Source organism: Limulus polyphemus, unplaced genomic scaffold (assembly GCF_000517525.1).
Source record: "Limulus polyphemus unplaced genomic scaffold, Limulus_polyphemus-2.1.2 Scaffold827, whole genome shotgun sequence".
NCBI classification, from domain to species: domain Eukaryota; kingdom Metazoa; phylum Arthropoda; class Merostomata; order Xiphosura; family Limulidae; genus Limulus; species Limulus polyphemus.
In genome coordinates this window covers 358,421-377,952 of record NW_013666437.1, presented here as the reverse complement: position 1 = coordinate 377,952, position 19,532 = coordinate 358,421, and the positions used below count along the sequence as shown (strand labels likewise).

The 19,532-nt window shown below is 31.4% G+C and overlaps 1 protein-coding gene across 1 annotated transcript; it reads left to right on the top strand.

Moving 5' to 3' along the window:
- The first annotated feature begins 4,749 nt into the window (after nucleotides 1–4,749).
- Nucleotides 4,750–11,582, top strand: LOC106460742 (suppressor of cytokine signaling 5-like). Its single transcript, XM_013920478.2, has 2 exons — nucleotides 4,750–4,980; nucleotides 6,851–11,582. The coding sequence occupies exon 2, from the start codon at nucleotides 6,972–6,974 to the stop codon at nucleotides 8,259–8,261; it is 1,290 nt and encodes a 429-aa protein (XP_013775932.1). The 5' UTR covers nucleotides 4,750–4,980; nucleotides 6,851–6,971; the 3' UTR covers nucleotides 8,262–11,582.
- The last annotated feature ends 7,950 nt before the right edge of the window (nucleotides 11,583–19,532 follow it).

Genomic DNA, 19,532 nt, shown 5'->3' with positions numbered 1-19,532 from the left:
ATTGTGATTGGTATTTTACCTTATGTCATTTCGGAACATTGATGTACAATAGGTAAGTTTAAAAATATCCCCAAGAATGCAGATCCAGGAAATGTTATGTAGAAAATAAATTAAGAAAAAAGAAGCATGCAAAGGACAGAAGCAAACATAAGTGAACAAATAAACAAAATCTTTATTCACAATGAAAAATGTGACACTCAGTATTTCACTTACTGGTCAGTCCTTTTATATCTGCTGTGACTTTTAACTGGCTGCTAAGATAAAGAAAAGCTTTCCAAAAATGTCCACACAGAACAAAGAGAAGAGAAATTCTGATTTACTGCCCAATTTCAGTCAAAAACTTTAAAAGTGTGGTATACCAGAATCCAGTGTTGCAGATATATATATATCACAACTATTCCAAATAACACTTACAGGTGAGAAAACCCTCTAAATTCATACCAATTTGTACAAGTATCTCTGTACCTCCACCCCAAGACGAGCTTGCTCACATTAGGGAGCGGACACAGACAGATACAAGCTGGAGGTAGCAATAGGGGGGATCTTCTGATTGGAGCTGAAGCTACTCCAAAATGTGTTTTAGCCTTTCCTGTAGCTCTTACACTCAGTGAAAAGTGCTTAATGGATACTACAGTATGTGTGCAAACATTGTAGTGTAAACATAATGCACAGTGCAGGCCTCAGCCCTCTCACCACAAAAAAGCTGATACTGTCCCTGAATACAGGGCTAGAGTAATAGAAGCTACTAAAAGAATTAGCACAAATTTACTCCCTTTCAACATTTGGTTAACAAAGATGTGATAACTGTATGTGGAATACCTATGAAAAATGTAGAAACTTATGACAACATACCTGACTAAAGATACATGGAAGGGGAAACGAATGACTATTTCAGTCAATACAACTTCATAAAACATCCATTTTCTATAATACATGAGCAAGGTTTAGTATTGCTACCCTACCTTTTCTTTGTTTCATACTGGAAAAAAGAGGAAATACTCACTGAAACCTTACATGAGGGCTCACGTGGGTCACACTTTTCAGAAGAATCTTAAAATCATTCAAAGAATTATTATTAAGAGTTATTCTTTGTAGGTTGTTGGAAATGTTTTTTAGATCTAGAATGTTGAAAATTATATTATGTGCTAAACTTCATACAGATAATTGAATCAGACTTGTTTTACCATTTCATTTTTGTATTTGTTCCAGCAACAAGATATAAACAGTAAGTAGCCTTGATCCTTTTGAAAATGTTGCTGAGGTAAGGATGCAGATATTATACTATTTAACTTGTATTAATTTCAAATTTAAACAATATTACTTGATAAGTTTATTTCACTCACTGAAAAATGTTAAAAGAAAATTTGAATTTCATAATTTTTGGTAGGATTACATTCAAATCACATTATTTCCTTGCAATAAATTCATTGTTTTTTTAAAACAAAAACATTTTATGTTAGTTTTTTATATGTGAAATACTCTTATATTTTGCAGGAAATTCAAGATATTTCAGCTCAGTGAATTAGATTTACAAATTTCTTTTTCAAGGACAACTGGAAAAAACTATCAGTTATAGAAAATGATGTTGATGCAAGTTGAAATGAAAATGCTTTTTGCTTGCAGATAATGTTGCAGTCTATAAATGTTAAGAAATTATAAGTCTGTAGGAGTTAATAGCATGTAATTGCGAAACCGCTATCTAACAAACTGAATGTCTAAACATTATGGTTTGTTTCTTATTCATTTTATAAACTTTATCACATGCTGAGATAGTATAGTTTTTATTTGATTTCTATAGAATAACAGATATCTCTCTTGCTGCATTTTGAATAGCTGAATACCAGATTGGATTATTGTTTCAGAAAAAACTAATTTTTGTTATCGACACTTCCCACCAATTAGTGGATTAATAACATAGAAAAGGTTCTTCAGAATTTTTTGGTGTATATTATTTTGTATGTGTGTTTTTGTAATGTTTATATCAATAGCATTCATTATATGGTGATTTTTTGTAATGCAAAGATATTTACAGAATTGAGAAAAAACAAGACAATTGTATGTTTCACAAATACTTAATTTATTAATGATTATGGTTTCTGGTGAATTATGGATTTTCCCCTAGTACCAAAGTTTTCAAGTATCACTTATACAAAGATATTTAATGAAATCTGCTATGTACTTAATTTATAAAAACTCCATGAGTTTTCATTATAATTATGTTGAAAAAAACATTTAATGCATTTTGTTCAGGACTGAAATAAATTTTGTGATTGAAATCCTTCAAAATGCAGACTGAAGGAGCTTACATAAAATATACATAACAGAAAAATCATCTATGAAGAATTGGAGGCTCAACCAAAGAAACCAGTCCATAGTGTTAATTTATAGTAATTGATTTCCACAACTTAACCACTACGTGATGCTATTTTGCAGCACAGAATTTTACTTGTGATTATATCCTGTTTCAAATAATAAACTCTTCTTAAATTATTGAAAGATATGTGAAGCAAAAAAAAGTAAATCCTTGAATTTGAAAACTGAGGAGTCAATATAAAAAGAATTGTACGTTTCATGTTTAAAAGAAAAGAGAGAGAAAGAGAGAAAACGTGGTATCACCTAACTTGGAGTCACTTCATTCACTTTATGCCTTTTCCGTGGGTGTTGTATAAATAAATATATATATATGTGAAATATGCTTATTAATATAGATATAAAACTTTTTAGACTACTACTTTCAGATATATTTTTAAAACTTACAGTTTTTAATGGGAAAAAATTGCAACATGTTGTATATCCGATCAGCAATTTTATTACATAAAAAAACATATATGTATGTAATTATTAGATGTTTCAGTTTGAAAAAATAAAAACGCAAATTGTACAAATGTTATTTATACCCAATAGATGGCGAAACTGTACCTAACACGTGCTAGTTTTAAATTAATTTCGTTATGATTTATTTAGATAACTTACTTATGATGGGATGTTCTATATAACAGTTATATTTCCAAGAGCATTCCGATTTATTAGTGATATTGTTGCAGGTGTCTGAAGAAGAAAAACAAAACTCCAGTATTCTAAATATTAAATATAATTTTGTTTAGTATTAAACTGAAAAAACAAACAAAAAACTTTTTTTTTTCCAAATCCTAACATGAGGGAAAATTCTTTTTCCAGATACATAGTTTTAAGTAGGGCTTGTAATAATTAAGTTAAGGAAGAATTTTTATGTTATTCTGCTTTTGGTATATAATGAACAACTATTGTTAAAGGAATATTATTCAATTGAAAGTAGTTCATGATTTTTGTTTAACAGCTGCCGCCACCATGAAGTTACTCAACATTCATACGTGTAAGAAATTACTCTGAACTTCAGATTTTGTATACAGTTTGTGCGCGTCAACACAAATTTATTTCTATCGTCCAATCAGAAAATGAATGCAACTTTTTATCGGTGGACAGCATATACTGTATTTTCCGGTAATATGGTACATTTATAGGCGTTACGAATCGTGCCATCAAGTTACTAGGTGTTTAGAACAGTCTTTTTCCTTTGTAGTTGTAATTAGACGGATATTTAAGAATGATTAAAGTAGAATAACTACGCTTCACGCCGCAATAACTTAAGCTATGCCACTTCGAGAACGAAACCATGATTAAGTTTCTTAATAGCTGTTAAATGTATATTTGCTATTAAGCGCAAAGGTATCGAAACCTAATTTCTAACATTATAAGCTCTCATACTTACCGCTGTGCCAAAACACTCTTCCAATAATAATAAATATCTAAGCAGCTGATGCTCTTTTATTCGCAAGAATGTGTCTAGCAATTAGCAGGTCTGTTGAGGAGTCAATCAGTAGTAACACATCACTACTTGTACTGTCGTAAGGCAGTAGTATTGGGCTTATTGTGATTTTAAACATTACTTTCTTTATTTTGTCCATTGGATATTTTCCGAGAAGAAAATGTATAATATTGCATCTCAACCACACTATGTCCGCCATACATTGCCGACAAAGCGTTTCGCTCAATACCAGAGCTCACCAACCCGGCTGTATTACAACAAACACACTAGTGGTCAGAACAATTGTATTATCGTATTGATTTATCTCTTGTAACTCGTGTGTTACTATAGTGTTTTAGTCGTTGAAAACATCGCTTTAACAAAAACCAGAAAGTTTATAGTTTTCATTTTGAGCTAGGCCTAGCATCACCCAGTATTGTTTTTGTTTTTCGTTGTTTTATTTTTTTACTATTAGAAATTACCAGCCCAGTTTAATATATTTGGCACTAAAACACTATTTTATTTTTAGAATTTTAATCTCTATTTTAAGGGAACGGGGAACTCAAACGGCTCCCGTTAATGTTTAAACTCCTTATTATAAAATATTATAAAAACACGTACAGTTAAAACTTCTTGGAACAGATTAAATTTGAATCACTATTCCCAAACACAAACAATATTAATAACAAACAAAAATGAACAGTCATATATAGATAGATGAAATATAACTTCTCACAGAGGTACGTCATAAGCAATCTGGTTTCTGTTTTTCATTTATGAACTGTAATAGTGAAACAATACCACGCTTGTAATGAGGCATGGTGTGCTAGATGTGTGAGTAAATTTATTGCTACCGATCTTACATGTACTTTCAGAATGGTTCAATGAATACTATGACGTCACGATATCGTGAGGCTGCATGTTGAATATGTACCGTAATTTCCCATCAGACGGTAGGGTTCGCTTTGAGTTTGACGAAATGGCTTGTGGGTTTATGTTTTTGTAGCAAATGAAAAATGTTTCAGTAGTTCTTCGTTTAATTTGTAAAGTTTACGAGTATTCTGTTATTTTTCATGATTTTTTAACAAGTTGGATGAATAATACGACTTTTGAATGTGAATATAGACTGTAATTTGTGTGTCCACCTCAGGTTTATGTGATTACTCCAGTCGCTTCTCATGCTATTCGCTCAGTAGGTAAGTAGACTACTCCCTGTACTACTACTAATGTACAGTATATTTTGAAAATAATTTAAAAAAATAAAAACAGTTGACGCCTAATGTGGGATTAATGAGTTCGAAGTATATTTTAGTTGTCTTCATAAAGTACTTAACAAATAATGAATTATATTAAGCGACATGTCTGTAATTTCTTACCATATAATTTTAATTCTGCTGAAACAGTGGTAGCGATAATCATAAGACTACTACTACTAGCAACAGTAACACTAACAATTAACATAGTTAGACCTAAGCCACAAAGCTACAGCTGTGTGAAACTGTATTTGTTAAATTAATTCATAAGTGAAGTTCTGTAAAATGCATAATATTAATTTAAGTTTAAGATCATTTTATAAGCATTAATTTGTCAAAGGGCATAAGGGTTGTAACTTGTATCACTATCAGAAGTAAAGGGCCAAGTGTTATTAAATACAAAATAAATTTTTTCTTTGCCTGTAAAAAGTGTCCATTTACACTTTTACTGCTTTTTTTTGTAATTTTTGAATTAAAATTAATATTGAATAAATCTACTATATTATATGTAGATGTGTAGTATATGAAAATTCACTATTAAAAGTATACACAGAAATTACAGACATTAATGGATATTTTTCTCAGGATATGTTTATTGGCCTCATTTTCAATTCAAAGTGATTGAAATAATCTCCATGGAGACTTGAGTTTTTTTTCCAATTCCTAAAGAGTAACACCCAAAAAAATATTTTCAAGTTGTTTTATTCTTTGTGACTTTGTATTATGATAACCAATAATTTTTACCTATTTTGTTCCTTCTAAGGACAAAACTTGATTTAATTCCAAAAAACAAACCCAAAACTTGTGTAGTTTATGTCCCAAATATATATTATTATTCATCAGAGGAAATACAGTATATTTAAATATTACCTTAAACTGTTGGTTTAAAGGAGTCCGAAATTCTAACTTTTGAGCTTTTTTCTTTATGAATTACAGTGAAAAAGCATACAAGTCATTAACCTAACATCTTATCTGATGATGAGGATAATGCTGTTCACCATGCAGTTACTTTATCATTGAAAATTTATGACATATGTCCTAGAAGGAGAGAGAGATTAATGTATATTTAGTATTACTACATATCAGATGAAGTAGTGTTCATGTATCTCAAGTTTCTTTTGTCCTTAGTACTTTTTACTTTCATGTTTCAATTATATGTTTTATATAAAATTAGAAAAAAAAATTCTGACTGCAATTGTGCATTATTAATCATGATTCATGTTTAGGTAATTAGAAGGGCTCTTTCATTTTTTTCAAAAAATTCATTATAAATCCCTGTATCAATTGTGTTTTAGGAGCTCAAGTGAAATTATCTTGCTCATTATTTATCTTTCAAAATGTTTCTACATACCCATTTCATAGATTAGAGGTGGTAAGCAGATTGACCATATTCACAACAGCTGCTCTGTTTTTCCCCTGCAATTCTATACTTAATTCAAGGCTATAGACACATGGCAGGGATTCATTATTATTACAATGTTGGAGTGTATTTAAATTTTCTCTTCTTTTCTTTTTTTCTCTCAAAGTTTTAATCTCTTCATTAAAAGAGATTTATTATATATCAACTTAAATATTTCACATATTCATTTGCAATTAAAAGTTCTATTCAGTTGTGCTATCAACTAACAAGCAATATTCATACCGTTCAATATTGAAAGATTTACTTAGGCATGACTCGTGGTATTTTAAGCTGTATATGTATACGCTTTTTAGTATATTATTATTATTGGAATAATGGAAGTTAAGAACAAAATATTGAATAGGTATCACCCACAATATGATGCATTTTTTAAAGATGTTTTTATTCTTTCAGGCTTTCTCAAGGATCTTCCTATTTTCTGTGTTAAGAAGATTTATGGAAACATTTGGTCTATAAACAAACAGCTGGAAAGTGTCAAGTTACTAGGGAGCTTGCAATAGGAATTGTCATTATCATGTCAGATTCTAATGCACCTGATCAGCATGATGAATCAGATGAAGAGAGAGAGGTAGATCTTAAGCATTTTGAAATTACCAATGACACAGATTTTGAGACAAAGGATAAGGATGGCAATGTAGAAGCCTCTTCCAGTCAGTTAGAACAGCAACTGAGTGTCAGGAGGAAACTTCGAACCCTAACGTTCGGAAGACGCAGAAAAGGGTTAGCCAAGGATCCAGCTAAAAAACTAAAAGGATCATGGGTATTAAGATTTGGAACATGTTCCAAAAGACCTTCAAACTCTGATATTGCTGAACCAACAGTAGGCTGCAGTGCTTGTATTTGTACTGGCTATCGTAAAACAGAAGATCACCATCTTGGAGCAAGATTCGTTTTTAAAGGTTCTCCTCCAAATCGAAGAGGCGTATCACCCAAACGAGTGGCAGTTTTCAAAGCTGGGAGTGAAAGGACTAATTCTAACTCTCCTGTAATTGATTTGACAAAATTCAATCCAGAGAAATATCCTATCGATGACTGGGATGAACGTGCTCGACAGGAACGTGCTCGAGAAATTCAAGAGGGAGTAGACCCACCTCCTGGCTATCAGACTGCTCTTACTGGTCAAGTTACTGAGGTGAAACTGAGTGATTTAACTCAGGCACTTCAAAATCAACTCCACATTTCTCCATATCCTTACCTAGAGAGGTTTACTGAGGCAACTGGAATGTCAAAAGAAATGTTAACCAAATTTTATGAGGTATCGGCCAAAGGGTTTTCTCTCCCACATTCTCAGGTTGACTACATGCACTGTCTAGTTCCAGATTTATTAGAAATCACAAATTGTAGCTTTTATTGGGGTAAAATGGACCGGTACCAAGCTGAAAAACTGTTGGAGAACAAACCAGAAGGTACATTCTTGTTACGAGATAGTGCTCAAGAAGAATATCTCTTTTCTGTAAGTTTTAGACGTTATGGAAGATCTCTCCATGCACGGATTGAACAGTGGAATCACAAGTTTAGCTTTGATTCTCATGACCCTACTGTTTTTGCTTCCACTACTGTGTGTGGTCTAATTGAACATTACAAAGACCCAAGTTGTTGTATGTTCTTTGAACCAATGTTGACCATACCTCTTCATCGAACTTTTCCATTTACACTTCAGCATCTCTGTCGTGCTGTGATTTCTAGGAGAGTAACCTATGACACTATTAATAGATTGCAATTACCAAAAAGTTTGAAAGCCTATTTAAAAGAATACCATTACAAGCAGAGAGTACGAGTTCATCGTCTTGATTTAGAACACTAATATTGATACACACTGTGCAGAGTTAGTGTTGTTAACAGTAAACTTCATTATACCAGTAGTATATAATATATTTAACTGGTACAGTTTATCCTTAAACAAGGAAGACCTGGCTTTTTTAAAGCCCTTGTAAGTAATTGGGTTTCTTAAGATATGATTTATCCTATTCATAATTCTGCATATTTTTAAAGTGTTATGGAATTAACTTAATATTTCTAAATTTCTTGCTTTTGAATATATATGTATATATTTAAAAAAAAATGTTTATCAAAAATATCCTAAAGATTAATTAAGATATAATACTGAAAATGGTGATTCTATTGTATATCATAGCAGGGAAGTGTTAGGAATATACATATTTTGATGATTATTTATGTTTAAAAAACTTTAAATTTATTGATATAAAACTATTTTTGAGTCTATATTTATACTGTTTGCATATGACATGAATATTTTAATATCTAAAATCCATTGCATAAATACAGTTTTATAGTTTCAAAAACATTTTAGCTTCATCTGGGTTAAGCTAATTTAAGTACAACATTAAAACCAGTGATAAAATAATCTGACATTTAAATCATGATAAAGTGCAAGTTGTCTGAGGTACAAAAAGCTGGAAGTGTACAAGATCACATTTTTGAAAAGTAACAAGTATATAGTGATTAAAACGAATACAATAACCCAGTGTTTATCTAAACAATATTATCTCTTGCTATAGTATAGGTTACAGAAATAGTTTACAGCTACTTAGGATTGAACATCAGTCCTGCTTAGCCAAGCTTGCAACTGGTAATACTGATATATATATGGATGTTTAAAATTATATCATTTAATTATTCCCATAGTTTGGAAGTTTTCAGAAATAGAAATTATGGTATGCATTTGTTCATCATTCTGTTTTTACGTACATAGATCTATTTGATAATTTGTTCTATTAGTTTTATTATATCAAGTTGTTAACATTGTTAAATTGTAATTACATACTATGAAAGCTTAGATATGTGTTTATAAACAATAATTTCTCTCTTAAAAGTTTTATAAATAACCTAATTTAATTCATAGTACTTAATATGCAGGTGTATTCCAAGGTTTTTGTTTTTTTTTCTTGAGGAGGGGGTTATTTATGGCGAAATCAAATGTTTGAATCGGAAAATTAGATTAACTGTTTTGAAAGCATTATCTGTTAACAGGTAAAATATTAAGTTCAATAAATTTCCGAAAATAAAAGTGATCGTTTAAAATCATGGTCTAAATGATATTATTTATAACTTTTCTGTACTAAATGTCTGTGCAAAATAGAATTGAAATTGCTAATTAATATCTTTCAGCTCATAATATGTTTTAGTCTCCAGTTAAAGTTTTAAATAAAACATCCAAGAACTATGACTACATTGATTAATCATGCCGATGAATAGTTTGGATTTTTATATCTGAATTACTGGCATAGGAACACTTTTGATTTTATTTCATATTTTCAGTTTATTTTGGTATTTTACTTGTAAGATATACATACCAGAAAAGTTAATGCAAGACCTAATAACCAGTGTACAATAATTTTGACTGTATATGAAGCTATGCCTGTTGCAGTACTTGTGTCTCAAATATATCATTCATCAGATGGAATAAGGTACATTTAAACATTACCTCAAATGGTAGGTTTTAAGAAATTCAAATTCTGGCTTTTTTATATTTATCTTACCTTGCGAGGTACAGTAAAAAAGCATACAAATCATTAACCTCCCACTTATCTGATCATGAGGATAATGCTGTTCACCATGCAGTTACTTTATCACTGAAAATTTATGACCTATGTCCTAGAAGGAGAGAGATTAATGTATATTTAGTATTACTGCATATCGGGTGTTTCAATTATTTGCTTTATATAAAAAGTAGAAAAAATATTCTGACCACAACTTCTACATTATTTTTCATGACTTGTGTCATTAACTTTTATACAGGCAGTTTTTACAAATGAAGGCTGGGTGTGGCCTAGTGGTTACTGTGTTGGGCTGTGAATCCAAGAGGCCATGGTTCTTGTCCCACCGGTGTAAATTTGTGCTGCTCCACACATTTGGGCTGTTGATGTATTATATGAGTTGACAGTGAGTGCTGTTGACTAGCTGCCTTCTCTCTAGTCGATCAGTCCAAAATTAGACAGCTGGCACAGAGAGCCTTTGTGTAGGTTTGTGCAAATAACCAAAACAAACACATTTTATGAATGGTGTTGGGTAATTAATATTGTGTGTTGTTTTTTAAATTTATTTTGGGTGAGAATTTGTAAACATATCATTAATACGTTTTTGTGTAATGTACCAAAGATAAGAAGTGTAAGTATTATCAGGTGGGTTTTTTCTCAGTTATTGTATGCTTTCCAAAATATATAAATGTGCATTAAGGTTGCATAACACCTAGTGTTTTCCAACAGTATCACATGCTTATTGATATTATCAGAAGTATATAGTGATTTTTATGTAGTCTGAGGCTGCTAAATGAAGATATGGCATTTTTAATATTGATATAAATACTTAGATACCTTTACCTCATTTCCTGTTAATGAGAAAAAAATTTTGCCATATGATTTAGTTTATAATTTTTTATTTTTTTTACACAGGCCAGTTTTCTCTTAATTTCCAGGTTCTTTAGTTTTGCAAAAGATGTGATGGTAGGAAAATGAGAAAAGTTAATTTTTGTATTCTTATTTTTTTATTCAACACTTGTTTTTGTTGAATTTTCAGAATTAAGGTTTGAAAAGTTTAGTTTAATAAAAGCAAAATAGTTATAGCTAGTAAAAGTTAGTATTTTCTACAGCATGAGTTTTAAAAGTAAGACATTTCTTTGATTGTTCATTTATTTTGGATGGTTTATGGTGATGAATTCAACAAAATAAATGTACAAGGATGGACGCCTTTGAACCTTTATCAATATTGAAATATGTCTCAGTTTTATAACCTTATTTTGTTGTGCATATTATACAAGAAAGAAGGTTCAGATAATTTTTTCCTGAATTCAACAGAAGAAAAAGGTATCGCTAATGATTTATACGGTGGTTGTATTGCTACTTAAACATTATTTTAATATTTCAGGGTCAACTGTAATATTGGCAACTGTGAACCAATGGTAAAAATTGTGTATCTTTAAATTTTGGTACTAAGAAATTTTTGTCGTTTTGTTATTAAGTAAGTTTTAGTATTTATTTGTCATCAAGTATTAACATTTTCTGTAACTGTTGTATTAAGAATCAGTGTAATTTTTTTCTTGTGTAAGTACATGTGCACATATAGCACCCCCCTCCCAAATATTGACAAATAAATATAATATTAAAAATACCAAACAAATGTATTTATCATGAGTCCTATATTAGTATTTAATCAAAACAAAATGACTAGAAGTAATGATACCTATTGTAAAAAAAAAACAGCTGTATCAACTATATTATTAGCTGAAGCTGCACACTGTGCGATATCTACTTGTTTAGGGCTACGGTTGTTCTGTTTTTCATAGTAAAAAAAAGTAGTTTTAGAATACAATGGATAAATTTAGAACTGATTGGTATACCTTGCAGTGTTCTGTATAAATCTTTGTAACCCCACCCCCGTTAAGATGACAAAAGTACACACATTAATACAAAAATAAAAAATCGTTGGACTTCCAAATATGTTTAGAAAATCAGTGAAAATAGTGACATCCACACATATTTGAAAAAATCATTGTTAACCTACGGTTAATGTTATGTTTTTCACTTTAATGTGACTGTATTTCAAGTAGACTGTTGGTATATAGCCAGCTAGCTGAAAGATAATGAAACTGTACAAATGTTTTCGTATTGAGACATTCTGTTTGAAAGATACCAGGTTATATTTAGATTAAAATTGTAGATGATTATTACGTTTACTGTAAGTGTTTTTTTGTTGTCGAACTTGCTAGCAGTACTACTGTATTAAGTCGTGTAGGACCGAAATATCTTTGTGTGCGTTATATATGTTTATGGGGGAAACTCAAAGTAAGTCCACGTTTTCGTACCTATTATCGGATAAATATAGTTGTTTTGGTTCGTATTAAAATTCCACGACCGTAACGTCATTGTTCTTATACTAAAAACAAGAGGTGAAATTAAATGTATTTTCATAGGTCTTAGAATTTTTTTTATCGTGATATTTTGTGGTAATTAAATTTTACCATTTTCATGGCTCGGGATCGAACGTGAAGCCTGTCGTATATCAAGCTAGTGCTCTCTACCAGTGAGCTACAGATAGAACCCTGCATGTATTTGCTAGTAAGGTAATTTTTTAGTAACTCAAACCACCACATGTTAGTTCATAAAAAAAAAAAAAGTTTGTAGCGAATTCGTCACTTTTGTAAGCAGGTGTTGTGTGTAATGTTTCCTCTCGCGATGTAGGACTTTTGATTATAAAAAAAAAATATTATATGACGGGCCTTACAAGGAGGATTTGTTTTTGTTCAATAACGCGGTAGAAATAACAAGTACGCCATTTTGATTACTGACTCACAAGTTTTATTATAAAATAGTCTATTAGTAATTTAGGTGTCTTGTTTAGTGACATTTACCATAAATAATAAAAAATATACAGAAGTTTTCAACGATTTTCATGTTAAAATAACGTTCATAAACGCGCGTGATTGCTGTAGTGTTTGTAGTTTCAAAATCTTGCATATTTCTTCCATACTGTGAATAAAGTCACGACCTATATCTCCAGAATGTAACTTTATTAGCTCAATATCTTTCTATTACAGCTTCATCAGGAGCTATCGACATCATCCAAGTTCACTAATCCAGTTAAATCTGTATTTGCGAAATATTGAGCTAATGAAGTTATATTCTGGAAATATAGGTCGTGATTTTATTTACGTTTATAGAAATGTCTCATAATAAACTCCAGTTTGCGTTAAACAAAGTTAAGAATAATAACTTCTAGCTTGTGTTGCAAGATTGGCGTGATTCCAACTGGAACTTGGTGTTACATGCTAAATCCATAAAAAATACATTATTTGTTCAGGTTCATCTCAACGTTTATCGGTACGAGATGCTTTTTAGCTGTAATCAAACTTTATTATTATTTAATTTTAATGTTACGTAGCAACAGTAACTTTTTTCATGAATCATTGAACGTTATTGACAACGAAGAACATGTTTTTCGTTAAGTGTACCTGGCACAACGTAAAGGCAGAATTTCAAAAGTAGGACACGTCTGATTAACCTATTATTTGACTAACCTGACACGTATTACACCTAAAATGCGAATCGTGCAATTTCGATGGTGGGTAGAACTCTTTTTTTTTTTTTTACAAGTGTATTACCATACATAATACCGTGAAATAGATAAACTTCTCACTGAATTAGTTTTATTCTTTTTTCTATAGGAACTTTTACAGTTTATAACTTCCCAGTGGCTGACTCAGCGGTAAGTCTGAAGGCTTACAAATAAACACCGAGTTTCAATACCCGTGGTGGGCATAGCACTGACAGCTCATTGTGCAGCTTTACGCTTAACAAGAAAACAGACAATTTATCTGATAATTTTATTCATTGCTTCTTGCAAGTCATAAATAGATTCAACTGCCTTTTAAAATCGACTGAAAAAAATGAGTCCAACTAGACGCTTAAGACCAATTTTTCCAATGAGAGTTAATTATATATAAATATATTTATGTTTATGAAAGGAGTTGCTATAGAATGGTCAACAGTATTTCTGTGGTAGCAGTAGTGATTTTAATAATTTTCCTCAATATTGAAGCATATGGCAGTCCATCAATAATAATATAATAAATTGCATACCGAGAACTATGTTTTGAGTTCTGTCGTTTCTTTATGATAATTACATTTGATAAACAATACTCTATTGTCATCAAGCTCCTCATTGAACTTATGTCAGAATTATTTGCAATTTGATGGATCATTTTAATTTCGTAAAATGAAATTTCTGACAAGTTTTTAAATTATATCCATTGATATTATTGCTGCAAATAGAATAAATACAACAGGTGATGTTTTTTTATACGAGGTTTTACGTTTGAATTTTTACAGTTTCACGGTATAGCATGGCCCACAGAGGATTAAAGATAGTAAGGGGGAAATTTTCTCTGACCAACAATTTCCCGATTTATTTGTACGTGTAATCACCCAAAACATCAATCGTGTGAATAAAGAAGAAAAAAGCTATTAAATTTGGATTAAACGAATTTATATTTTTCAGTTCAGCCGTGGGGGTGTTATACAGTAACGTTCAATCCCAGTGTTCGTTGGTAAAAAGAGTAGGCAGCAATGGTGTTGATTAGTTATTTTTCCCATCAGTTCATCACTTAAGAATTGTGGACGGCTAGCGCAGATAGCTCCTGGGTAGGTTTGCGCAAAATTCAAAACAAACAGTTTGTGAGTGCTTATCTCAGATGGAAACTCAGTATTCCTGTTGGCTCATTAATTGTACAGTGATACTACTAGTGGAAAAACTACGACGTTTATACAATTATATCAGACAATTATTTCAGTAACGTAAACAAATGCGCAAAAAACACATTAAATTCTTTATATTTGCGTTCCTTATAAATAACGCAATACTATTACAATACAAATACCAACAGGCGCATAAAAATTGACAATTAGGCCTAAAGTTTAAATACGCTTCGTACACGAAGCGCGATATAATCTAGAGCAAATAGCTTTAATAGTCACTGCCATAACGACATTCATTTTGGAGGTTCTTAACACAATTCGCGAAATAAGAATTACAGATTTCGGATGATATAAAAGTGCGATTTAGACACATAAGAAATTTACAAAAACCAACAAAAAAAAATAACTGTTGATTTGTACACTTATTAATACCATCATTTTAAAAATTCACTATTTTATAACTATTATATGTTTCTACCTATATCAATACAAGCCCATAAGAACTGAAAATTAGGCCTAAAGTTTAAATAAGCTTCGTTCGCAAAGAACGAGTTTACCCGCTAGGGGAATAAAATATTACACCATTTCCGTTATTGGTGGTAGTGGATCCGGGAGAGTAATAAAAGTTTTATGGAAGGAAAAAAGAAAAATAAGTGAAATAGCGACAAACAAAGACAGTTTATTTTTACTTTTCTTAATACCATAATTTTAAAAAAGTCACTATTTTATAACGTTGCTTTATCAAGAGTTCGATCAAGAAAAATCTCAAGATCTTGGTTAAAGATGGCGATTATCCAGAAATACAAAAGATGTTTTCTATAGAGATATATTTCCTTTAAAATCATTCAACGTTTTTAAACTTCTTTATTTTAAAACTAAATACAAATCCCTATTCTGCTTAGTAGGTTTTTGTTTCATTCATGTCCAACTATATAATGCAACAACATCATTATTTAAAGGATGTATCTATCTACAACATATATCCTTCTCACATATATATAGTATTCCACTTAATAATGCTTCATGTGTGAAAAAATCAATGGGCTTTGACTCGTATGTTACAGAACACGCTTCGTATGCGGGAGGTCAAGGATACAATCTCGTCTATGTACATTTTGTTTAATTGTTTTTACTTTTTTTCAGTAATCAGATAATTTTAGTGCATACAACGTATTATATAATAAAATACATCATAATTATTGAATTGTAATTTGCAGGGGTATAATTGCGACGTACACATAAAAACTACAATTAAGTTTAAATTTTGCATGAATATTTATTTTAACATAATTTATTCGTTATAGATGTCTCGTTATAAAGAAAGTGCAATTTTACGTTTACATATATAAATAAACATATATATATATATATGTATAAAATACATGGAAGATTTTGATAGCTAGCTAATATTACATTGCAAACAAGAATTTTTCTCAATCCATTAACGATTAGTTAGGAATCTAAACTGACAATGTATTTAAGTGTTAAAACATGTGTTAACTTTGACTGGCCCTTGTAGTCGAATCCTATTTTTTTTACAAATGTCTGTCAGTAGCACAGCGGTATGTCTGCGGACTTACAACGCTAGAATCCGGGTTTCAATACCAGTGGTGGGCAGAGCACAGATAGCCCAATGTGTAGCTTTGTGCTTAACTTCAAACAAACAAACAGACGTGTGATATAAATACATGAATAGTCTTGTGCACGTTGTTACATATTTTTAACTCCGTGCAATGGGTAGCATTAAATATCTTTTATATCCAGAATCACAATTATTCATTGAGCTATCATGTTTTATTTTCAAATTCATAGTTAAGTTTTTACTCGTGTTAAAGTGTCAAAAATAAATCACTGAGATATGAAAGACACGTATATGTGGTTGTTTGTTCCTATTTTATGTTTTATAATTATTGGTACAATGCCCTCTTTAAATATGTGTCAGTTTTTCGTCAGTGGTACACCCCTGTTGGCCGTTTTATTCGGTGTACGAACAGATGAATCTGGACCTAAGTAGATCGTTGTGTCGACGCCAGGAAAGATTGTAATGGGGAAAAGTCTGTATTATTACTCTCTGTTGAAAGTCTCATGTCCTTATTGTTGGCAGTAATGTATATTTTCAATATAGTATTGTGTATTAAGCTGGATGTTTTGAGTGGCTTAACAAATCACAATTCGTTTGTCAAATACACTTTTACCTGCCTATGTGTTATTCATTGCAAAACGGATTAAGAACACAATTCCGTTAGTATTCACTTAATACTAATAGTAGCAGCACCCACCTAAATTTCAATTCAGGTCATGTTTGATTTATTGCACCTATTAATTAAGTTGATTCGTTTGTTAATCTCCATTTTGACTTTTTGTGATAAGGTTTTATTTACAGAAGCACATGCTTAGGATGGTTTGGTTTGTTATGGATTTCGCGCAAAGCTTCACGAGGGCTATCTGCACTAGCCTTCCCTAATTTAGCAGTGTAAGACTAGAGGGAAGGCAGCTAGTCATCACAACAAACCGCCAACTCATGGGCTACTCATTTACCAACGAATAGTAGGATTGACCGTCACATCATAACGCCCCCACTGCTGAAAGGGCGAGCATGTTAGATACCCCGACCCGCAGTTTTCGAGTCGAGCAGGGCGTGGTTATACATAGTTGAATACTTCTCGAGAGGATGATAGGTTCCGTCAAGAGTTTTTTGTACTTCATAAGTTTTACAAATCATAAAATTAACAGTTTTTTTGTCATCGTGATGAGATTTTATATGCTTGTGTTACGACAGCGGAAGTCACGTGACTCTGGTAACACGTAATGAGTATCTCAAACGTTCCTGAAGGCTGGAGTGTTTGCCAGACGCCCTCTATTTTATATATATAAGACCGACGAGAAGTGACGGCATAGAGAATTGAATTGCAGACAGGCAGAGATACAGACGGACAATTGAGTCAAGCGCTGTAGTGACCGTAAGTAAAGTGCGTGAATCGTTGTGAATTATAGCGTGTATTGAAATTAAAGTGACTGTGGAAATTAAGTGCATTGCAAAGTTGTATTGAGAAAGAATAAACTAGTTTTATTTAAGAAAGGACTTGTATCGCTGAAGTTTTTCGGAAAGAATTTCTACGGAAAATTAACCAACGACCAGACACGTAACAATTGATTTTATTGGCTAAATAAATAAGCGTTTAGACTGAACTATTTAATTGAACCAGTAAGAAAAGAAAAAAGCTACACATTCGAAAAAAAAAGCATGCAAAAACTCGAGTTTTATTAACTCTCACTTTAAAATATATCATACCCGTCGTAAAGTTCAGTTTGTAACCTATTATTTTAGTAGCTGGAGTACCCGTCCCCTGAACGGAAGTTATGTAAATTCATGATTAATGAAACATGAAAAGTTGCTTCCCTTATATGTAATTGTTAAAAACGCCCATAAAAACTACAAACCACAAAATGTGAAACCACAAATTTGCATGTAGCTCAGCATGGAGCCAACAAACTTTCATGCCAAATTTGGTAAAGATTCATTTATACGAGGTGAGGTAGTGGTAAAAAAACGCCCATAAAACCCGCAAAATGCAAACTGAAATTTGTATGTACCCCCGCATGGACCTAATGAACCTACATACCAATTTTGGTATATGTGTGTGATATTGTTTTATGTAAATTATATAAGGCACCCAGCAGTAATTAGTGTTATTAATTATAGTATTCATGATATTTTTGTTTACATTTTGAGTGTAGCTCAAATATTAGGGACCCTATAATCAACAGTCATTGGCTCACAAGCTAACCGGTAAATCTATGATTATTAAAATAGAGTTAGTCATGAAATCTTAACAGAAGAAAACTTTGTTTAATGTGTAAAAATAATCTTTATTTGAAGTTGACAAGTACACATGACCGTAAATATAAAAAAATAAGTAAAAAAAATGACAAACATAAGCGAGGATGCCCGATTTGTAAATTAACATAATTTACTTAGTTTTAGGCTATGTATGCACAGTTTTTTAACTCAGGAATGTTTTTAGATATAATCGTATTTTTAATTCTAATTCCGCTGTTGAATTCGCTTGCATTTAGAAGTTTTATTAATACTTAATGACGAACTATTCACTGTACTTTTTATTGTTTATAAAGAAAAATGGTCAGCAGAGCCACAAGTGTCCTAAAATAGGAAAATCTTAGGCACTACTCATTTTGAAGCATTTATAAAAAATTAGATTTAAATTCCTTTTTTTTTAAATTCTTTTTTTCCGATCCAAACAAGAGGATATAGTGGGTGTTCCCAAAGTAACTGCGTCAACACTCTATCTCCAACACAGTACCTATATATATGTATGTATGGTGGTATTGTTTCGTTAGTTTTGACCTTCAGCAATGATACCGAACGTTGGTGGCTCTGTGTCTTGATGTGGAAATAATAAATAAATAAAAAATTTTTGTCGAATTTTGAGTAAATTCGATCTGAATAATTGTTAGAATAGCATGAAATGACGTAACTTCAGGTGCGTAAAGGGTAGATGTTAGGAAGAGGGATATATATAACTGCTGGAGGGCATTAGAAGACTGCTCGTCAATTTTAAAAGTGTATAACAGTAGCTGAGGGATTAAAACTCTATATGGAAATAATGATTGATATAACTTTCGAAGGTAAACGTTAAATCATTCCCAATGTTTGGCCATAAGCCTTTACCAAAGGCTCAAAACACCACAAATTACAGGTATCGTTTGATGCCTGAATGTCAATAACAATATTTCAGTTACTGAAGCTAACTACGTTTATATTACATGTTTCTTTTCTCTTCACCAAACGTAAGATTGAAAATATTTACTGTTATGTCGATGCCTAACGTGTTCTTTGATTCGTT

Excerpts from the sequence above, each read along its gene's own strand:
- LOC106460742 (XM_013920478.2), top strand. The coding sequence starts at position 6,972 with ATGTCAGATTCTAATGCACCTGATCAGCATGATGAATCAGATGAAGAG.